Consider the following 16,014-nt stretch of genomic DNA (forward strand, 5'->3'; position numbering starts at 1 on the left):
GGAATTGGCTATGTGACAGGAAACAGAGAGTAGTGGTGAACTGTTGTTTTTTGGACTGGAAGAAGGTATACAGTGGTGCTCCCAAGGGGTCGGTTCTCGGAACACTGCTTTTCTTGATATAGATTAATGACTTGGACGTGGGTGTACAGGGCACAATTTCAAAATTTGCAGATGACACAAAACTTGGAAGTATAGTGAACAGTGAGGAGGAGCGTGATAGACTTCAGGAAGACATAAACAGGATGGTGAAATGGGCAGACACGTGGCAGCTGAAATTTAACACAGAAAAGTGTGAAGTGATACATTTTGGTAGAAAGAATGAGAAAAGGACATATAAACTAAAATGGTACAATCCTGAAGGGGGTGCACGAAGAGAGAGACCCGGGGGGTATGTGTGCACAAATCGTTGAAGGTGGCAGGGCAGGTTGAGAAAGCAGTTAAAAAGGCTTACGGGATCCTGGGCTTCATGAATAGGGGTATAGAGTACAAAAGTGTGGAAATTATGATGAACCTGTATAAAACACTGGTTCGGTCCCAGCTGGAATACTGTGTCCAATTGTAGGCACCACACTTTAGGAAGGATGTGAAGGCCTGAGAGAGGGTGCAGAAAAGATTTACGAGAATGATTCCAGGAATGAGGGACTTCAGTTACGTTGATAGACTGGAGAAGCTGGGGTTGTTCTTCTTGGAGCAGAGTAGATTTGATAGAGGTATTCAAAATCATGAGGGGTCTGGACAGAGTAGATAGAGGGAAACTGTTCCCATAGGCAGAAGGGTTGAGAACCAGAGGACACAGAGTTAAGGTGATGTCAAAAGAACCAAAGTTAAGAAAAAACTTTTTTACGCAGCGAGTGGTTAAGATCTGAAATGCACTGCCTGAAAGGGTGGTGGAGGCAGATTCAATCACGGCTTTCAAAAGGGAGTTGGATAAGTATCTAAAGGAAATAAATTTTCAGGGCTACGGGGAAAGGGCAGGGGAGTGGGACAAGCTGAAGTGCTGTTGCAGAGAGCCGGCATGGGCTTGATGGGCCGAATGGTTACAGCACGGAAGAAGTCCATTCTATGAAGGCAAGTATCAAAGACTTGCAAAAAGCAAGATTCTCCCTTTCTAACTACCTTCCTAAAAATCTCAATTCATCTGCGAATATGGCAAATAAAGCATAAATCCAATGCATTTTCAGAAGCTTTCTCTTTGCTTTTTACAGCCTGTACACATCTCAATATTTTGTGTGTGTCTGCAAGTGAGACCAAAGTGTAGAACAAACAACAAACCTATCCTGTGACTGGCTGTAACAGTCTGATTTTGGAGGAAATATAAATTGCTGGAAAAAGAAAAAAATCCGTAACATTAAGTTGCTGCATGTATGAGCATTCACAGACAATATCCATTGATACAGCCTGCAGTGAAACTAAGACCAAGAAGCTATTCCAATAGGTGTGGAACTCCTTTTCTAGTTTATTATGACTGTTTTCAGAAATGTGAACACTGGTATTCTTATATTTGAATTTTTTTATACAATATTTATATTTTCAGCCTGTATTCTAAACTGATTTATTTTCCTGAAACAAAATCCCTTTACTCATTTTCCATTGTCAAATCAGTCACACGCTTCCCAAAAATGATCATTCTGTACACTATAAATTACCATTAAAACGTGCACTTGCAAAACAACAAGTATATATTACAAAGTACCTTACTGTCTGTGGGCGCTCAGTGAAAAAGTTGATATTGCACAATGTCACGCAGACGATATATTTAACAAAACCTTTGCGATGGGCTTGATTTGGAAAATCCAATAGAAAAAAAATCAATTTGCAAAAGGAATATTCAATTATGGATTGATGAGGCTGCAGCAGTTTCATCGATTTGTACCGTTTCCTTTTTTGTAAACGCGGTAGAATTACTGGTGAAGACTAACTTTTTGAGGGGATTGGGGATAACACCTCATATGCAATCACGACTCCTGCAAACACTGGCCTTTACGCTGTGATAATGAAGGGCAAAAATGATTTAAATATATGCATAGACTGCACTGTAAGTACAACGGAAAAGAGGGAAAATAGAGAACGAAACGCTTATCGCTCCTTTATTTCGTTAATAAAAATATGAAGGATTTAATTGGCGCAGATCGAAATGGAAGAAAATTCGTACTAAGCCATAATCATAACCATTGGGCAAAAAATATTAACATCCAAAAGAAAGCAAAGGATACTTTAAAAATACACAAGCTCACATGCAATCATTCCCCTAAAAAAAATCAGAGAATTTTTGCCAAGCGATCAGACTTCCTCGCCATCTACATTGCAGTGCCATTTAATAAGTAAGCTTTTATTTCGGCCAAGCATGCGCTTCTCTAGACAAAATGGATCAGGTCATTGCATTTTAAAGCCAAGTCTAGTCCAGGGCTCCCCCTCCCTCCCAACACACTGGCAGATCCAAAGCTGCTCCCACTTACTCCACTTCTCCCAGCAGATCGCCCTGCACCGGCACTCACCTAATGCGCCGCTGGCTGAGCTCTGAGGGGAGCCGTTTGGGCGATCGGCGGCTCCGTGACGGTTTCACGGTGCGAGGAGGTCCCCCAAGCCGAGGGGGATCCTGGTGAAGGCAGAAAGGGAAGCCGGCGACAGACAGACAGAGAGCGAGCGAGCCGAGCCGAGCGGCGGAGCAGCTGACAGATGGGGATGGAGACGAGCGCTGACGTCACGCACTCCGCCGTATGGCGCGGCTCATTTGGCAGCCAGTGGCCACCGTACTTGGGACTCGTCTCGAGCTTTTTTTTGTGGGAGCGAGGGGTAACGGTGGCTGGCACTTAGCAACCGGCCGGGGGGGCGAGCCGGGTAACCAGGGAACCCGGTAACCAGGGCGCCAAGTGGGACAGCCAGGGGTGGCCAGGTGTGTGGAGGAGACACGCAGGCCACTAGAGTCACCAGCGCCAGGGAGAGGACATTAAAGAGTCGCTGTCAGCCCAGTAGGTAAGGTTCCACTTGAGAATATTAAACTGATAATGGTCGGCGGCGGCGGGGTTTTAAAAAAAATAATCGTTTCACTTATTTGCATGTTACCATGCAAAAAAAAAAGTGTATTGAAGGAGTAATACTAGTGACAGTTACTGCTTGGATGTTTTCCTCACAAAAGATATAGCCAAATTATCAGTTCTTATTAATGTGCATAGATTGAATTAACTATTAATGTATGTAAACAAGGCAAAACCTGTTCTATTTTCGAGTTATAATATCCATATATTAAAATGTAATACAAGTTGTATGCAGTAAACTATCATTTATACCAAAATATTGTTTAGACTTTGGTAGAAGGATGAAGTTTACTGAAATGCAAGTTAGGAGTAGAATAGGGCAAACACTTTAAAAATGGTTAGATAATTGAGATTTATTTTTAATTTTGAACTTGATGTTCTGCATGCACTGTATTCTCCAGTAATAATAACGATCAAGCTTCCCAGTGTGACTTTACCGAATTGATATAGTTTAACAGTATAGACACAGTTTTTTTTTAAAAACTTTTCTGCAAGAACTTTTCCAACTACATTACAATCCTGTAATGTGGCAACAGTGACTTAAGAATTTGGTTGCAAAAAAAGAACAAATATGATAGATTGATAATTCAAAATCAAACATGCAAAAATACTTAAACAGTGACAACAACAACAACTTTTATTTATATAGCACTTTTAACGTAGTAAAATGTCCCAAGCCGCTTCACAGGAGTATTATAAGACAAAAATTTGACACCAAGCCACATAAGGAGAAATTAGGGTAGATGACCAAAAGCTTGGTCAAAGAGGTAGGTTTTAAGGAGCGTCTTAAAGGAGGAGAGAGAGGCAGAGAGGTTCAGGTAGAGAATTCCAGAGCTTAGGGCCTAGGCAACTGAAGGCACGGCTACCAATGGTTGAGTGATTATAATCTGGGATGCTCAAGAGGGCAGAATTAGAGGATTGCAGATATCTCGACGGGGCAGGGCGGGGGAGGGGGCCTGGAGGAGATTACAGAGATGGGGAGGGGCGAGGCCATGGGGGGATTTGAAAACAAGGATGAGAATTTTGAAATCGAGGTGTGGCTTAACCGGGAGCCAATGTAGGTCAGTGAGCACAGGGGTGATGGGTGAACGGGACTTGGTGAGAGTTAGGACATGGACAGCCCAGCTTTGGATGACCTCAAGTTTACGTAGGGTAGAATGTATGAAGCCAGCCAGGAGTGCGTTGGAATAGTCAAGTCTAGGGGTAAAAATGGCATGGATGAGGGTTTCAGCAGCGGATGAGCTGAGGCAAGGGCGGAGATGGGCGATGTTACGAAGGTGGAAATACGGTCTTTGTTATGCTGTGGATATGTGATCGGAAACTCATTTCAGGGTCAAATATGACACCAAGGTTGTGAATAGTGTGGTTCAGCCTCAGACAGATGCTAGGGAGAGGGATGGAGTCAGTGGTTAGGGAACAGAGTTTGTGGCGGAGACTGAAAATAATGGCTTCGGTCTTCCCAAATATTTAATTGGAGAAAATTTCTGCTCATTCAGTACTGGATGTTGGACAAGCAGTCTGACAGTTTAGAGACCGTGGAGGGGTGGAGAGAAGTGCTGGTGAGGTAGAGCTGGGTGTCATCAACGTACATGTGTAAAACTGACTGTTTTTGGATGATATTGCCAAGGGGCAGCATGTAGATGAGTAATAGGAGGGGGCCAAGGCTAGATCCTTGGGGTCACCAGAGGTAACAATGTGGGAGTGGAAAGAGAAGCCATTGCAGGTGATTCTCTGGCTACGATTAGATAGATAAGAATGGAACCAGGCAAGTGCAGTCCCACCCAGCTGGATGACGGTGGCGAGACGTTGGAGGTGGCGTGGTCAACCATGTCAAAGGTTGCAGACAAGTCAAGAAGGACAGGGAGCAATAGTTTACCTTTGTCGCAGTCACAAAGGATGTCATTTGTGACTTTGAGAGCCGTTTCGGTACTGTGGCAGGACTGGAAACCTGATTGGAGGGATTCAAACATGGAGTTCCGGGAAAGATGGGCACGGATTTGGGAGGCGACAACACGTTTAAGGACTTTGGAGAGAAAGGGAGGTAGTTTACAAGGACAGAGGGGTCAAGGGTTTTTTTTTGAAGGAGAAGGGTGATGACGGCAGATTTGAAGGAGAGGGGGACAATACCTGAGGAGAGAGAACCATTAACAGTGTCAGTTAACATGGGAGTCAGAACAGGAAGTTGGTGGTCAGCAGTCTGGTGGGAAGAGGGTCGAGGGAGCAGGAAGTGGGTCTCATGGACAAGATGAGCGTGGAGAGGTCATAACTGGAGATCGGAGAGAAACTGGAGAAAGATGCATGTTCAGGGTTAGGGCAGGGGGGAACCTTAGATTAAGTTTGGCCCAGTGGGCTAGGGGTCAATTTTGGCAGTAAAAAGCCTCAACAGGACTAATATTGCCAAAACTTACAGTTCAAGACATTGTAAAGTAAACTTAAAGATAGTTAAAATTCCATGGTCTACAAGTTTTACTTTTTAATTCCTAAAATAGATTAAGAACTACTGTTGTGCCCCATAAGTAAAACATCAATAAGATGTTGACCCACCAGGTACCACTCAAATGCGCTAAGCAAATCAGTAAGCCAAACTCACAAGCAGATATTTTGCACAAGCAACAGTATTCACAATTATGTTGTGTACCCATAATGATGTATGTATGTATGGGAGCCCATCACAACTGGCAGTGTATTTTGTAAACAATTGGTGTATTCACTTCTTTTACTTATAGTAAGACCAAATACTGTACATAGAAAGAAAAAATAATTTAAAATGTTGTGTCCTCAAGATGTCCAGAACACTTTGCTTTGATGTGCAGACACTGTTGTTGTATAGACAGATGTAGCAGCTGATGTGCATGCAGCAAGGTTCCACAAACAACAAATGAATGTGAATACATAGGGCTTGAAATTATGCTATGGCAGGGGTGTCCAAATGTGACCACATACAGCCCCAATCCCATTAGGGTCAGAGGGAGGAACCGGATGGCAGTCCCATTTGTGCTTACATTTCTTACTCGCTAGTTTGTCCTGTTTGAAATTTGTGAGCCTTGATGTTTAAAAAGGGCTTTTTTTCTCTCTCACTGTTACCTAACTGGTAAATAAATCCTAAAGCAGAACACCATGATCCAATAGTTTCAGCAATTTTTGAGATATATGCAAATTAATGAGAACATGATTTAAACAATGGCTCAGATTTTGCGATGGGAATAACGGTGAAGCGATCAGCGCTCACCGTTATTATGGAGTAAATCGGACAGCAGCTTCTGGAGTCGGCACATGCGCAGTTAAATGCGGCAATCGAAAGTTGCTGACAAATTTTCCCTGCTCCTCCACAAGCTGCACTACACCGGTACCCCGCCGATAGATTCAACATTAAAACACATGAAGGGCGTGAAGTTCTGGTACTTAACCACTCAACACGCCAGAAAAAGTTAGAGCTGGTACATTCAGGTGTAAGTGAATTTTTAATGCAGTGTCACGTCTTAATTACTGCCAAACAATCTCTTTGGCACTGGAACTTTAATTTTACAAGTGTGGAGTCTCATTCCTTCAGAATTTAATGATTGGAGATTTTTTTTTTTTTATTAATTTTTTTTAAACTTTTTCTTTGTCTCTCATCTCTCGCTGTTAATCCCAGCTTTCTTTCCCTCTCTATTTTGCTTTCTGGATATGATTTTACATTGAATTAAATAATCTAATTTATACTTCCTAGTTTAGACTCTGCGTGTCTCTGAGGATTCTTCAATCTGATTGGTTAAGGAGGCATACTGTTGCTTGTCCTGCTCACACAGGTCCCAGATCCCCTGTAGAGGGCGCCGCATTGAAAAGGATCTCTAAATACCGTAAGTTGCCACTCAAAAGCCCATGAATCTTTGGAATTCTCTACCCCAAAGAGCTGTGGAGGCTGAGTTATTGAATAATATTCAAGGTGGAGGTAGACAGATTTTTGAAAAACAGGGGCATCAAGGGTTATGGGGAGCGGGCAGGAAAGTGGAGTTGAGGCCAAGATCAGATCAGCCATGATCTTATTGAATGGCGGAGCAGGCTCGAGGGGCCGAATGACCACCTCCTGCTCCTAGTTCTTATGTTCTTATGAAAAGTCTGTGGGCAGCTGTAAGCATAATGAGCGGCGAGCACCATTCCTTTACCGCCGACAGCAAAATCCGGGCCTTTGTGACCCCCAAGGCTCCATGTTATGCACCTGTGTGATCCACAAAGTCAACAAGTTTTAACACCCTTGTGCAATAGAATACTAGTGTACAAAAGTTTCTGGAAATTGTCTGAAATTTCTTTGCTATTTTATATGGGGTATTATCTCATTTATTTTATATTTAAAAATTTACTTTGAGCTTCCACTAAGGCCATAGAGATCACTAGCCAGTTGATAAAAATGTAAACCTGACTTAAAATTGCCATTTTGATCATTGGAAAAAGCAGTATTACAGATCTATTTAATTTTGTTTGCAAATTCTGGTTAGGTGACTTCAAAGTGACAACATTGAGATGAGTGTAGTATTTCACAACTTTTTCAAATGCTTTTAATGCAGATATTTTGCTACATTAATCAAGAAATAAGGGTAAACATTTCTACAAACAATTGAGATGTATATTGCTATACAATCAATTCATTAATTACAAATCTCTAACACCAGAGGGCAAGCTTGGCTCAAACAGTTGCCTGATCATATATAATCAATAACTCATCTTAAACTGGACTATGTGAAAATGCAAAAATGTCTTAGAATTCAGCTGCCATGAAACATATAAACTTTTAGATAAACCTACAGATGTGTTTTTATTATTTCCTGCCTCTCTTCTATGTCGGAAATTATTTTCTCCTGCCTCGTCTATATCTTCCTTGATCTTTCCAACCTGTTCCCAGGCCTCTGGCAATACTACTTTTATATTGGTTCTTAGATTGACACAGCACGTAGGAAACTTCTGGGGCATAAACAGGCATAAGCACTTCACAACAACATATTGCGGCACTGTTTTGTCATCCTAATATAAATAGGTCTTCCAGTTTTTGGTGTTTATTTTTAATACAATTTCAATTCACCAAATGCATTGTATTTGTGCTTTTTTAAAAAAGTCATTAGAACAGTCAACATCAGGCTAAATCAATAAAGGTGCACTTATTTAGCGGCATCAGTCAGCAGAAGTATGGGTATGTGATTCACTTAGCAAAGCAAACATGAACATGAACCTCTTGGTCATATGTTTCCTGATAAAATCATTCAGACAGGAGTTAGTTTTTAATCAGCCCGATGAAACTATGGAGAATTCCGGTGAGAATATTTCATTTTTTTTCCCTGTAATTTTTGTTTTATTGGTATCATCGAAATAAACACCAACTTTAAAATGTTGCATTAAGTGGGAATTTTATCGATTAAACCAAAACATCGTAAATATAACTGAATGTAAATAGGAAATGCATTATTTGTCAAACCTACCAGTTCTTGAGGTGCACTCATAAACTGGAGTTTCATCTGCTTCAGGTATGTGGCAGTAATAGGCATATTATAATCTATCATGCCAGCCAGTGAGGAAGGTCTTTCATTTTCTGAAAAATGTGTAAAATAAACTGCATTATGATTTATTGTTTACGTGCATAAGGAATAAAATTAATTGTCCCTGCATAACTATTCAATAAATCTCCAGAATTTACCTTTCGAGTCCACACCATTCGGGTTTATGTGCATTCGTTTTTGACATTCGGTGCAGCTCATTAGAAACCTTGTCACTGCTTCTCTTGGGAGGAATGCATAAGTCTCAGCAATCTGTTTTTGAGAAATGGAGAATATTTCAGTTCGGATGAAACCACCATTTGATTTACGAAGGCAATCAGCAATTGAAGGCATAAAATAGCGCTGGACAGAAGAGAAACCTTCCTTCACGCTTATTAAACACCTGTCACTTCATGACTTGATCTGTGTAATCATTAAGTGTTAGCGTTTGTAGATGAGAATAAAATTGTTGCTGTAATATAAAGATTTCACTGGTTGGAGGTTGCCACAGAAACAGAGTACATTCTTGGAATGATTTAAACAGTTTGTTACTGTACCATATATGAGTCATATAGTCAGTGAAAATACATGTAAACAAATATATTTGAGCTACATCTTCTATTCTTACACATGATTATTGAAAGGTTTAAAATATTTTCTTCATTATCAGTGGAAACTTAGTTTGGTGGTTAATGTCAATATCTTACAGGAATATTTATTTAAGTATTGCTGGAATGTACTAAAGAAAATACAAAACTTATTTTCGAAGTAACCAGCAACCACAAATCACAATTATATGTCAGCCTCACAAAATACTATAAATGAAAGTGGTGTTTCATTTAAAGCACTTAGAAATAACTTTATTAGCTCTTTTCAATGCACAGACTATGACATTTTTATTTTACATTTCTTTAACAGATTTTCAAACAACCTACCAGGTGATAGTTATATGCCCTTGTTTTCCAAACATGACTTTCTTAAATGCTATATCACAGTAAAAAAAATTGTACTTTGTTTTTAAAAGAAAATTTTGGGAGCATTGCTCTAATTTCTCCTGGTCATACACCTTACTTTTAATCACTCCCTCCAGCCCCCCTTCCAATATCAGTAAAGGCAATAATACTCACCCATGCCCCACCGTCCTGGGCAAAGGGCATATGCAGTACTCCATTTACACTAAAGGACAGGGCCATCGGTACTCACTACTAGGCAAATGTTAACCTGTCTCTTTGGAGCAAGTATTGTTTAAGCTTTTGTGTTAATCAGATTGTATTACTTTACCTGCCATAAAGAAAGTAAACAAATTCCAAACCTTGTCTACAAATTGACCAATTACCCAAACTATAGACATTATATCTATAACATTCTGATTCAATGTGTGTCCAGAGAGAAAATATTAACATTGTTGGTAACAAAGGACCATAATATGATCTGTAAACTACAGGAAACTTTGTGCTATCCGGCACCGACGGGACCGAGCTGTTGCCGTTCCCTCAAAACTGCCGGACACACCAGCGTTAATGTTGAAGCATACGGAGCTTTTCATCTCCGTATCTGACAACAAACACTGTTGCTTAGCAACAGCTTCTAAACAGTCGGCCCGTACCTTGGAAGCGTCTCTGTAGCTTAGCAACAGCTTCAGAGAGACTTTCTAGAGCCTGACTGTTGGAAAAAAAAGCCACGAGAAGAAAAAAAACCTAACAAAATGGCTCCTGATTTTTGCCGGTGGCTCGAGCTTGCCGGACACTTAGCCTCCGGATAACACAAAGTTTCCTGTAGTATTATCACAATAATGTTCTATTAGCTTCACATTCTAATTTTCAGATGACAACTACAATAGATCATCAAATAAGTTACTACATTGCAAATCCATGTGTTGCAAAGTGCAACTCCAGTTTGTCCTGCTCATCTGACAAAATGATTACAACTGCCATAGGACAAAATTCCATTCCACTTGCAGAGTTTGTGAATGAGTTTTCTCCATTATTGCCAGCACTAAACTGGATGTGTGCAGGACAGATGTGCAGCATTTCATTGATTAGAAACTGCAGTGTGGCTCTCTTTAATTGGACCTCCACTCCACATGAAGAGCTTAATTAGTGCTTTTGCAACAGATTTACAAACCTGTTTCAAACATCTTAAACCAATGTGGAAGCTAGTAATTGATTTGATGTATGTAACACTACTGCTTCGCATTGTGTTAGACAGTCAGAAGCAAACCAACATTGGGAAAAGTCTCCTTGATGACTTTAAAGAATCTAATATACATTTTTTTTCAACAGTACATCAGAATATAATTAAGATGTTAAATAATTGAGAATTGGAAAGTTAAAATCTTTAAAGATCATTAGATAATTGTGTATGTAATATCTCTGGGCATGTTTGGGAGGGCAGGCTGGTTTCTATTTTGTGCATGGCTGGTATTTAATGAATGTACAATACTGCTGGGTAGCATGAACTGCAATGGTTTGGTGCTGTTTTTTTTTCCATGAATGCTGATCAATTATTCTGAATACAGTGCAATCATAGTGGTAATAGCAATTGTTTAATTTACTGGGGCTATCTCAACACGAGCTGAATGAGCTAGGTTATTTGATGGCCGTGTCCTTATACAATGAAATAAATCATGGTGAAGCATCAGAGTTGATCAAAAAAGAAAATAATTTAAGCTTTCCAAAATTAAAAATATTATTCTTCACAGCAAGCATTTCCTATCCTAACTATGTGGGGGAAATAAATATGCAATGGATAAATGGTAGTATAAACCACTGAGTGTAAAGCAACAGTCTACACACCATGTACCCTGCATAATCAGGCTCATTTAGCTCCATTAACACAATCCATTGCATGGTAAAATGAAATGTTGAACTTATGTATAACTGTTTTTCTTTCTACATACCCATCAAAATATATTGGCATCTAAAGCTCTGCTTCTGTTTGCCCTCAGGAATGAAAGGTTCATTAGGATTCCACTGCTTTGAAAGTAGTTTATTTGGAGAGTTGTAGGCCTGTTCAAAATCAGGCTTAGCATCAATCACAAATCCACTGTTAAAAATGATGAACCATCATCAAAAATGTGTCCTTGGCACGCTTGCAGCTATGTTAATAATGTACACGCGGAGACAAAAATCCTAAATATTATAGGCTTACAACAAACAGTTTAATTGAAAAATTAGATTCCAACAGTCAGACTACTGTTCATATATTAGCTAATATTGCATGTGTATTTCAGCATTTGTGGTTGTGATGAAATGGGAGTAGTTCTGGAGTGTACTGTAAATGTGTATCTTAATGAGGCATGATGTGGAGATGCCGGTGTTGGACTGGGGTGGACAAATGTGAGAAGTCTTCTCACATTAATGAGGCATGTTTGCAGAAGTGGCATTTCACCCACACCACCCAACCATCCTCTGCAGGTGCTTGTGCCCAGAGGCTACATACTGCTGTCCTCATGCCATACACATTTCGATAACCTTAAAAACTTGTGCTCTTTTACTGATGTAAAAAATGAATTCTCATTTGTTGAATTCAGAACCAAATGATTAATAAAGATGAATGCCAATAACATTGTTACTGTACTTTAATTGATTGACATTGATGTTAATTGTTTCAACTAAACAGATTTTCTACACAAGATCCAATGGTGCCAACTATAACAACATTTCATGTTAGTCTAAAGGTTTAAGCATTAAAATCCATTACATTCACAGAAATTTAAGGTTTGAAGAAAACTTGTATTCTTTTTTTTTTATATAGAGGCAAGGAAAAGTGCCGCAGAAAGACAATTGTTGACAACGTTTTAATTGTTTGTTTAAAAAAAACTCCTGTCCTCACAACCAGTACACTGAATCATTGTAAGTTGGTATGTAATAACTGACTTTTGTTCTGTCCTTGTACAAATTAATGCATTACATCACAGAATAATAAACTTTGTTTTCTTACAAGTGTAAGTTGTCCCAATTATTCTACTAACATGTAAATACATAATTTTCACTGATTTCCATGTTGGAACCAGCAGTTTTTAAACTCAGAAGTGGAGAACCTGCTTCTAATATTGAAGTTATCTTGTCAATTATGAAATGAGATAACCAGATTTAACACTCTGGTTGTCAAGTTATTCCCAGAATACACCCCAAAATGTTCATAAGGGCCTTAAAAGTAAAACTAAAACTAAAACCTTCTCATTTGCAGTTTAACATCAGAGCCAATGCTGTCTTATACCTCTCTCTGTCCCAATGTTTTCGGAGACGTGACTAAATTCACAGGCCATCCATTATACACTAGGCTATATTTTGCTCATATATAAAATAAATTTCACAATTGCCACTCAAAATGGCAGTGAGCAATCTTGCTACAGAATTTCTGTGTGACCTGAAGCCAATCAAAATGTAGGTGATAATTCTCCTTTCACCCTTCACAAGCTGGTATCAAGTCACTTTACTGGTACAAATTATGAAGAATTTATTAATTCAACTGTGGCACAAAAGAAGCACAACATTTGAGAAAAGCCCACTTCATAAATGACCTTTTGATATGGTAGAGCAGCTTACAAGTAAGCAATACACAGTGTGGAAATATGTTGTGGAACACATGAACTTGGTCTAAGGAAGACTGGATGAAGTTTCACAAGTGCCAAATCAACCTTTCTTAACCACATTTATTTGCATAAGCTAAACTTGCAAACTATACAAGGGTCACCAGTGCAACCGACAGTGCACCCTCCCAGAACTAGCCATTAATTTCCAAGAGAACAAATGTTACATGTGTCTATGCTTAATAGTTCATGTAATGACAATACATACACAAATGAAGAAACATACAACAAAACAGAAAATGCTGGAAAAACTCAGCAGGTCAGGCAGCATCTGTGGAGAGAGAAATAGTGTTAATATTTTAGGGTGATGACCTTTTGTCAGAACTGGAGAAAGTTAGAGATGTTAAATGTTTTAAGCAAGTAGAGGCTGGGAAAGGGGGGGGGGGGGGAGGAAAGGTCTGTGATAAAGTGGAAGGCAGGAGAGATTAAATGACAAAAGGGATGATGGTGCAAGGCAAAAGGAGATGGTAATGGCACAAGTAAAGAAACAAAAGATGGGTCTAGAGGTGTAAATGGGAATATCAGAATTATCAGCAACAAGCTCGAGGAACAGCACCTCATCTTTCTATTAGGCACGTTACAGCCTTCCGGACTCAACACTGAGTTCAACAATTTCTGATCATAAGCTCTGCCCCAATTTTTTCGGACGGCAACTGTTGCTGATGATCTGACTGACCTGAAACATTAACTCGGTTTCTCGCTGCACAGATGCTGCCTGACCTGCTGAGTATTTCCAGATGTTTCTGTTTTTATTTCTGATTTCCAGCGTCCGCAGTATTTTGCTTTTGTATTAGTGACGCAATGTACAAATGTACTCTATATTGTCCTTCGGTTTTCTTCACAGAGTAAGGAGAACTGAGTGGTCAGCCTGAAGAGCACTAACTCTCGCCACCCCCCTTGAGGCAAGTGCTGTTACAGATATAGACACTTTATGACAAATATCTACTGATGTGGATGAGGACGCATACAATGAAGTGTTGATGTAGGGCCAGTAGAATTGGGGTGGACGAGAGATGAGCTGATGCAAGAAAAATGTACCTGTCTTGCTGCTAGCTCTTCCTAAGTTGTCATAGGATACAGACTTTTGTGGACCTCTTTTCCAACAGTGGATGTTAGATCACATTTATCAGGAAGGCCAATGGAATCTTGGCTTTTATTGTAAGGGGGATGGAGTATAAAAGCAGGGAAGTCTTGCTGCAGTTATACAGGGTACTGGTGAGGCCACACCTGGAATACTGCATACAGTTTTGGTTTCCATATTTAAGAAAGGATCACAGAATCACAGAAACCCCACAGTGCAGATAGAGGCCATTTCGGCCCATCGAGTCTGCACCGACACATATCCCACCCGATTCCCGTAACCCCTACACCAACACATATCCCACCCTATCCCTGTAACCCCATGTATTTAATCCCCCTAACACTAAGGGTCAATTTATCATAGCCAATCAACCTAACCCGCACATCTTTGGACTGTGGGAGGAAACCGGAGCACCCGGAGAAAACCCACGCAAACACGGGGAGAATGTGCAAACTCCACACAGTCACCCGAGGCCGGATTCGAACCCGGGTCCCTGGTGCTGTGAGGCAACAGTGCTAACCACTATGCCACCGTGCTGCCATATACTTGCTCTCAAGGCAGTTCAGAGAAGGTTCACTCGGTTGATTCCGGAGATGAGGGGGTTGACTTATGAGGAGAGGTTGAGTAGGTTGGGCCTCTACTCATTGGAATTCAGAAGAATGAGAGGCGATCTTATCGAAACATATAAGATTGTGAGGGGGCTTGATCGGGTGGATGCGGTGAGGATGTTTCCACTGATGGGTGAGACTAGAACTAGGGGGCATAATCTTAGAATAAGGGGCTGCCGTTTCAAAACTGAGATGAGGAGAAACTTCTTCACTCAGAGAGTGGTAAATCTATGGAATTTGCTACCTCAGAGCTGTGGAAGCTGCGACATTAAATAAATTTAAAACGGAGATAGACAGTTTCTTAGCTGATAAGGGAATAAGGGGTTACGGGGAGAGGGCAGGGAAGTGGACGTGAGTCTAAGTTCAGATCAGCCATGATCCTATTGAATGGCGGAGCAGGCCCGAGGGGCTGTATGGCCTACTCCTGCTCCTACTTCTTATGTTATGTTCATGGACGTAGACAGGCATACATCATGGTATACTTTTTTTTCCTGTGGAGGCTACAGCAAGGGTGTCTTGGGATGTTTTACTACATTAAAGGTGCTATATAAATGCAACTTGAAGTTGTGCCCAACATGGTAGAACAACTGATTGTTCCCAGACTCTGCGATCAGTTGTGAGATTTGGTTATATTTCATGTAGGTACAACAATTAAATCTCAGAACTGATTGAAATGTTGGGATAGCAAGGTTGGGGGAAAAGAAAGGAGCTAAGTTGGACAACTGATTCTACTAAGATAGCAAAATACTGCAGATGCTGGAAATCCGAAATAACAACAGAAAATGCTGGAAAAACTCAGCAGGCCAGGCAACATCCGTGGAGAGAAATTAGAGTCGACATTTCGGGTCGAAACCCTTTTTCAAAACTGGAAAGGAAATGAAATAGATCGAAGGCAGGGCTGCGATAGAACAAAAGAAGTAAAGAGACATTAAGAGGTATTCAAAACCAGACGAGATGGTAATAGGACAGTGGAGACAAAAGACGGCTCAGATTAGGTGTGAAGTGTACTGGCAGGATGAGAGACAGCTGCCATGTGGGAGAGAGGGAAAAAAAAAAGGAAAGGGGGGGGCGGGGAAGGGAAAACCCAAAACAAAGGGGTGGAAAAAAAAAAGTAAAAATGTAATAGGGGCCGAGGTTATGATCTGAAATTGTTGAACTCGATATTGAGTCCGGAAGGCTGCAAAGTGCCTAA

At 40.4% G+C, this 16,014-nt stretch overlaps 1 protein-coding gene and 1 long non-coding RNA gene across 7 annotated transcripts in view; one reads left to right on the forward strand and one right to left on the reverse strand.

Annotated features, from left to right (window-relative positions):
• nol4lb (nucleolar protein 4-like b) overlaps positions 1–16,014 on the reverse strand; it is a 344,616-nt gene that overhangs the window by 286,481 nt on the left and 42,121 nt on the right. For 4 of the 6 annotated variants that reach the window (XM_086005529.1, XM_086005527.1, XM_086005526.1 and 1 more), the window contains 2 exons: positions 8,701–8,812; positions 8,486–8,616 (listed from right to left, as the gene is read on the reverse strand). In XM_086005529.1, coding sequence (XP_085861655.1) covers positions 8,486–8,616; positions 8,701–8,812 — 243 coding nt within the window. The remainder of the gene's footprint in view (positions 1–8,485; positions 8,617–8,700; positions 8,813–16,014) is intronic. The other 2 variants (XM_086005530.1, XM_086005528.1) reach the window with 1 other exon arrangement.
• On the forward strand, positions 2,498–13,480 carry LOC147108754 (uncharacterized). Its single transcript, XR_015080644.1, has 3 exons — positions 2,498–2,973; positions 6,745–6,874; positions 12,296–13,480. It is a non-coding gene; the product is annotated as an uncharacterized LOC147108754 (long non-coding RNA).

Source organism: Somniosus microcephalus, chromosome 13 (assembly GCF_052327205.1).
Source record: "Somniosus microcephalus isolate GS21.2 chromosome 13, FLI_Smic_1.0, whole genome shotgun sequence".
Taxonomy (NCBI): Eukaryota; Metazoa; Chordata; class Chondrichthyes; order Squaliformes; family Somniosidae; genus Somniosus; species Somniosus microcephalus.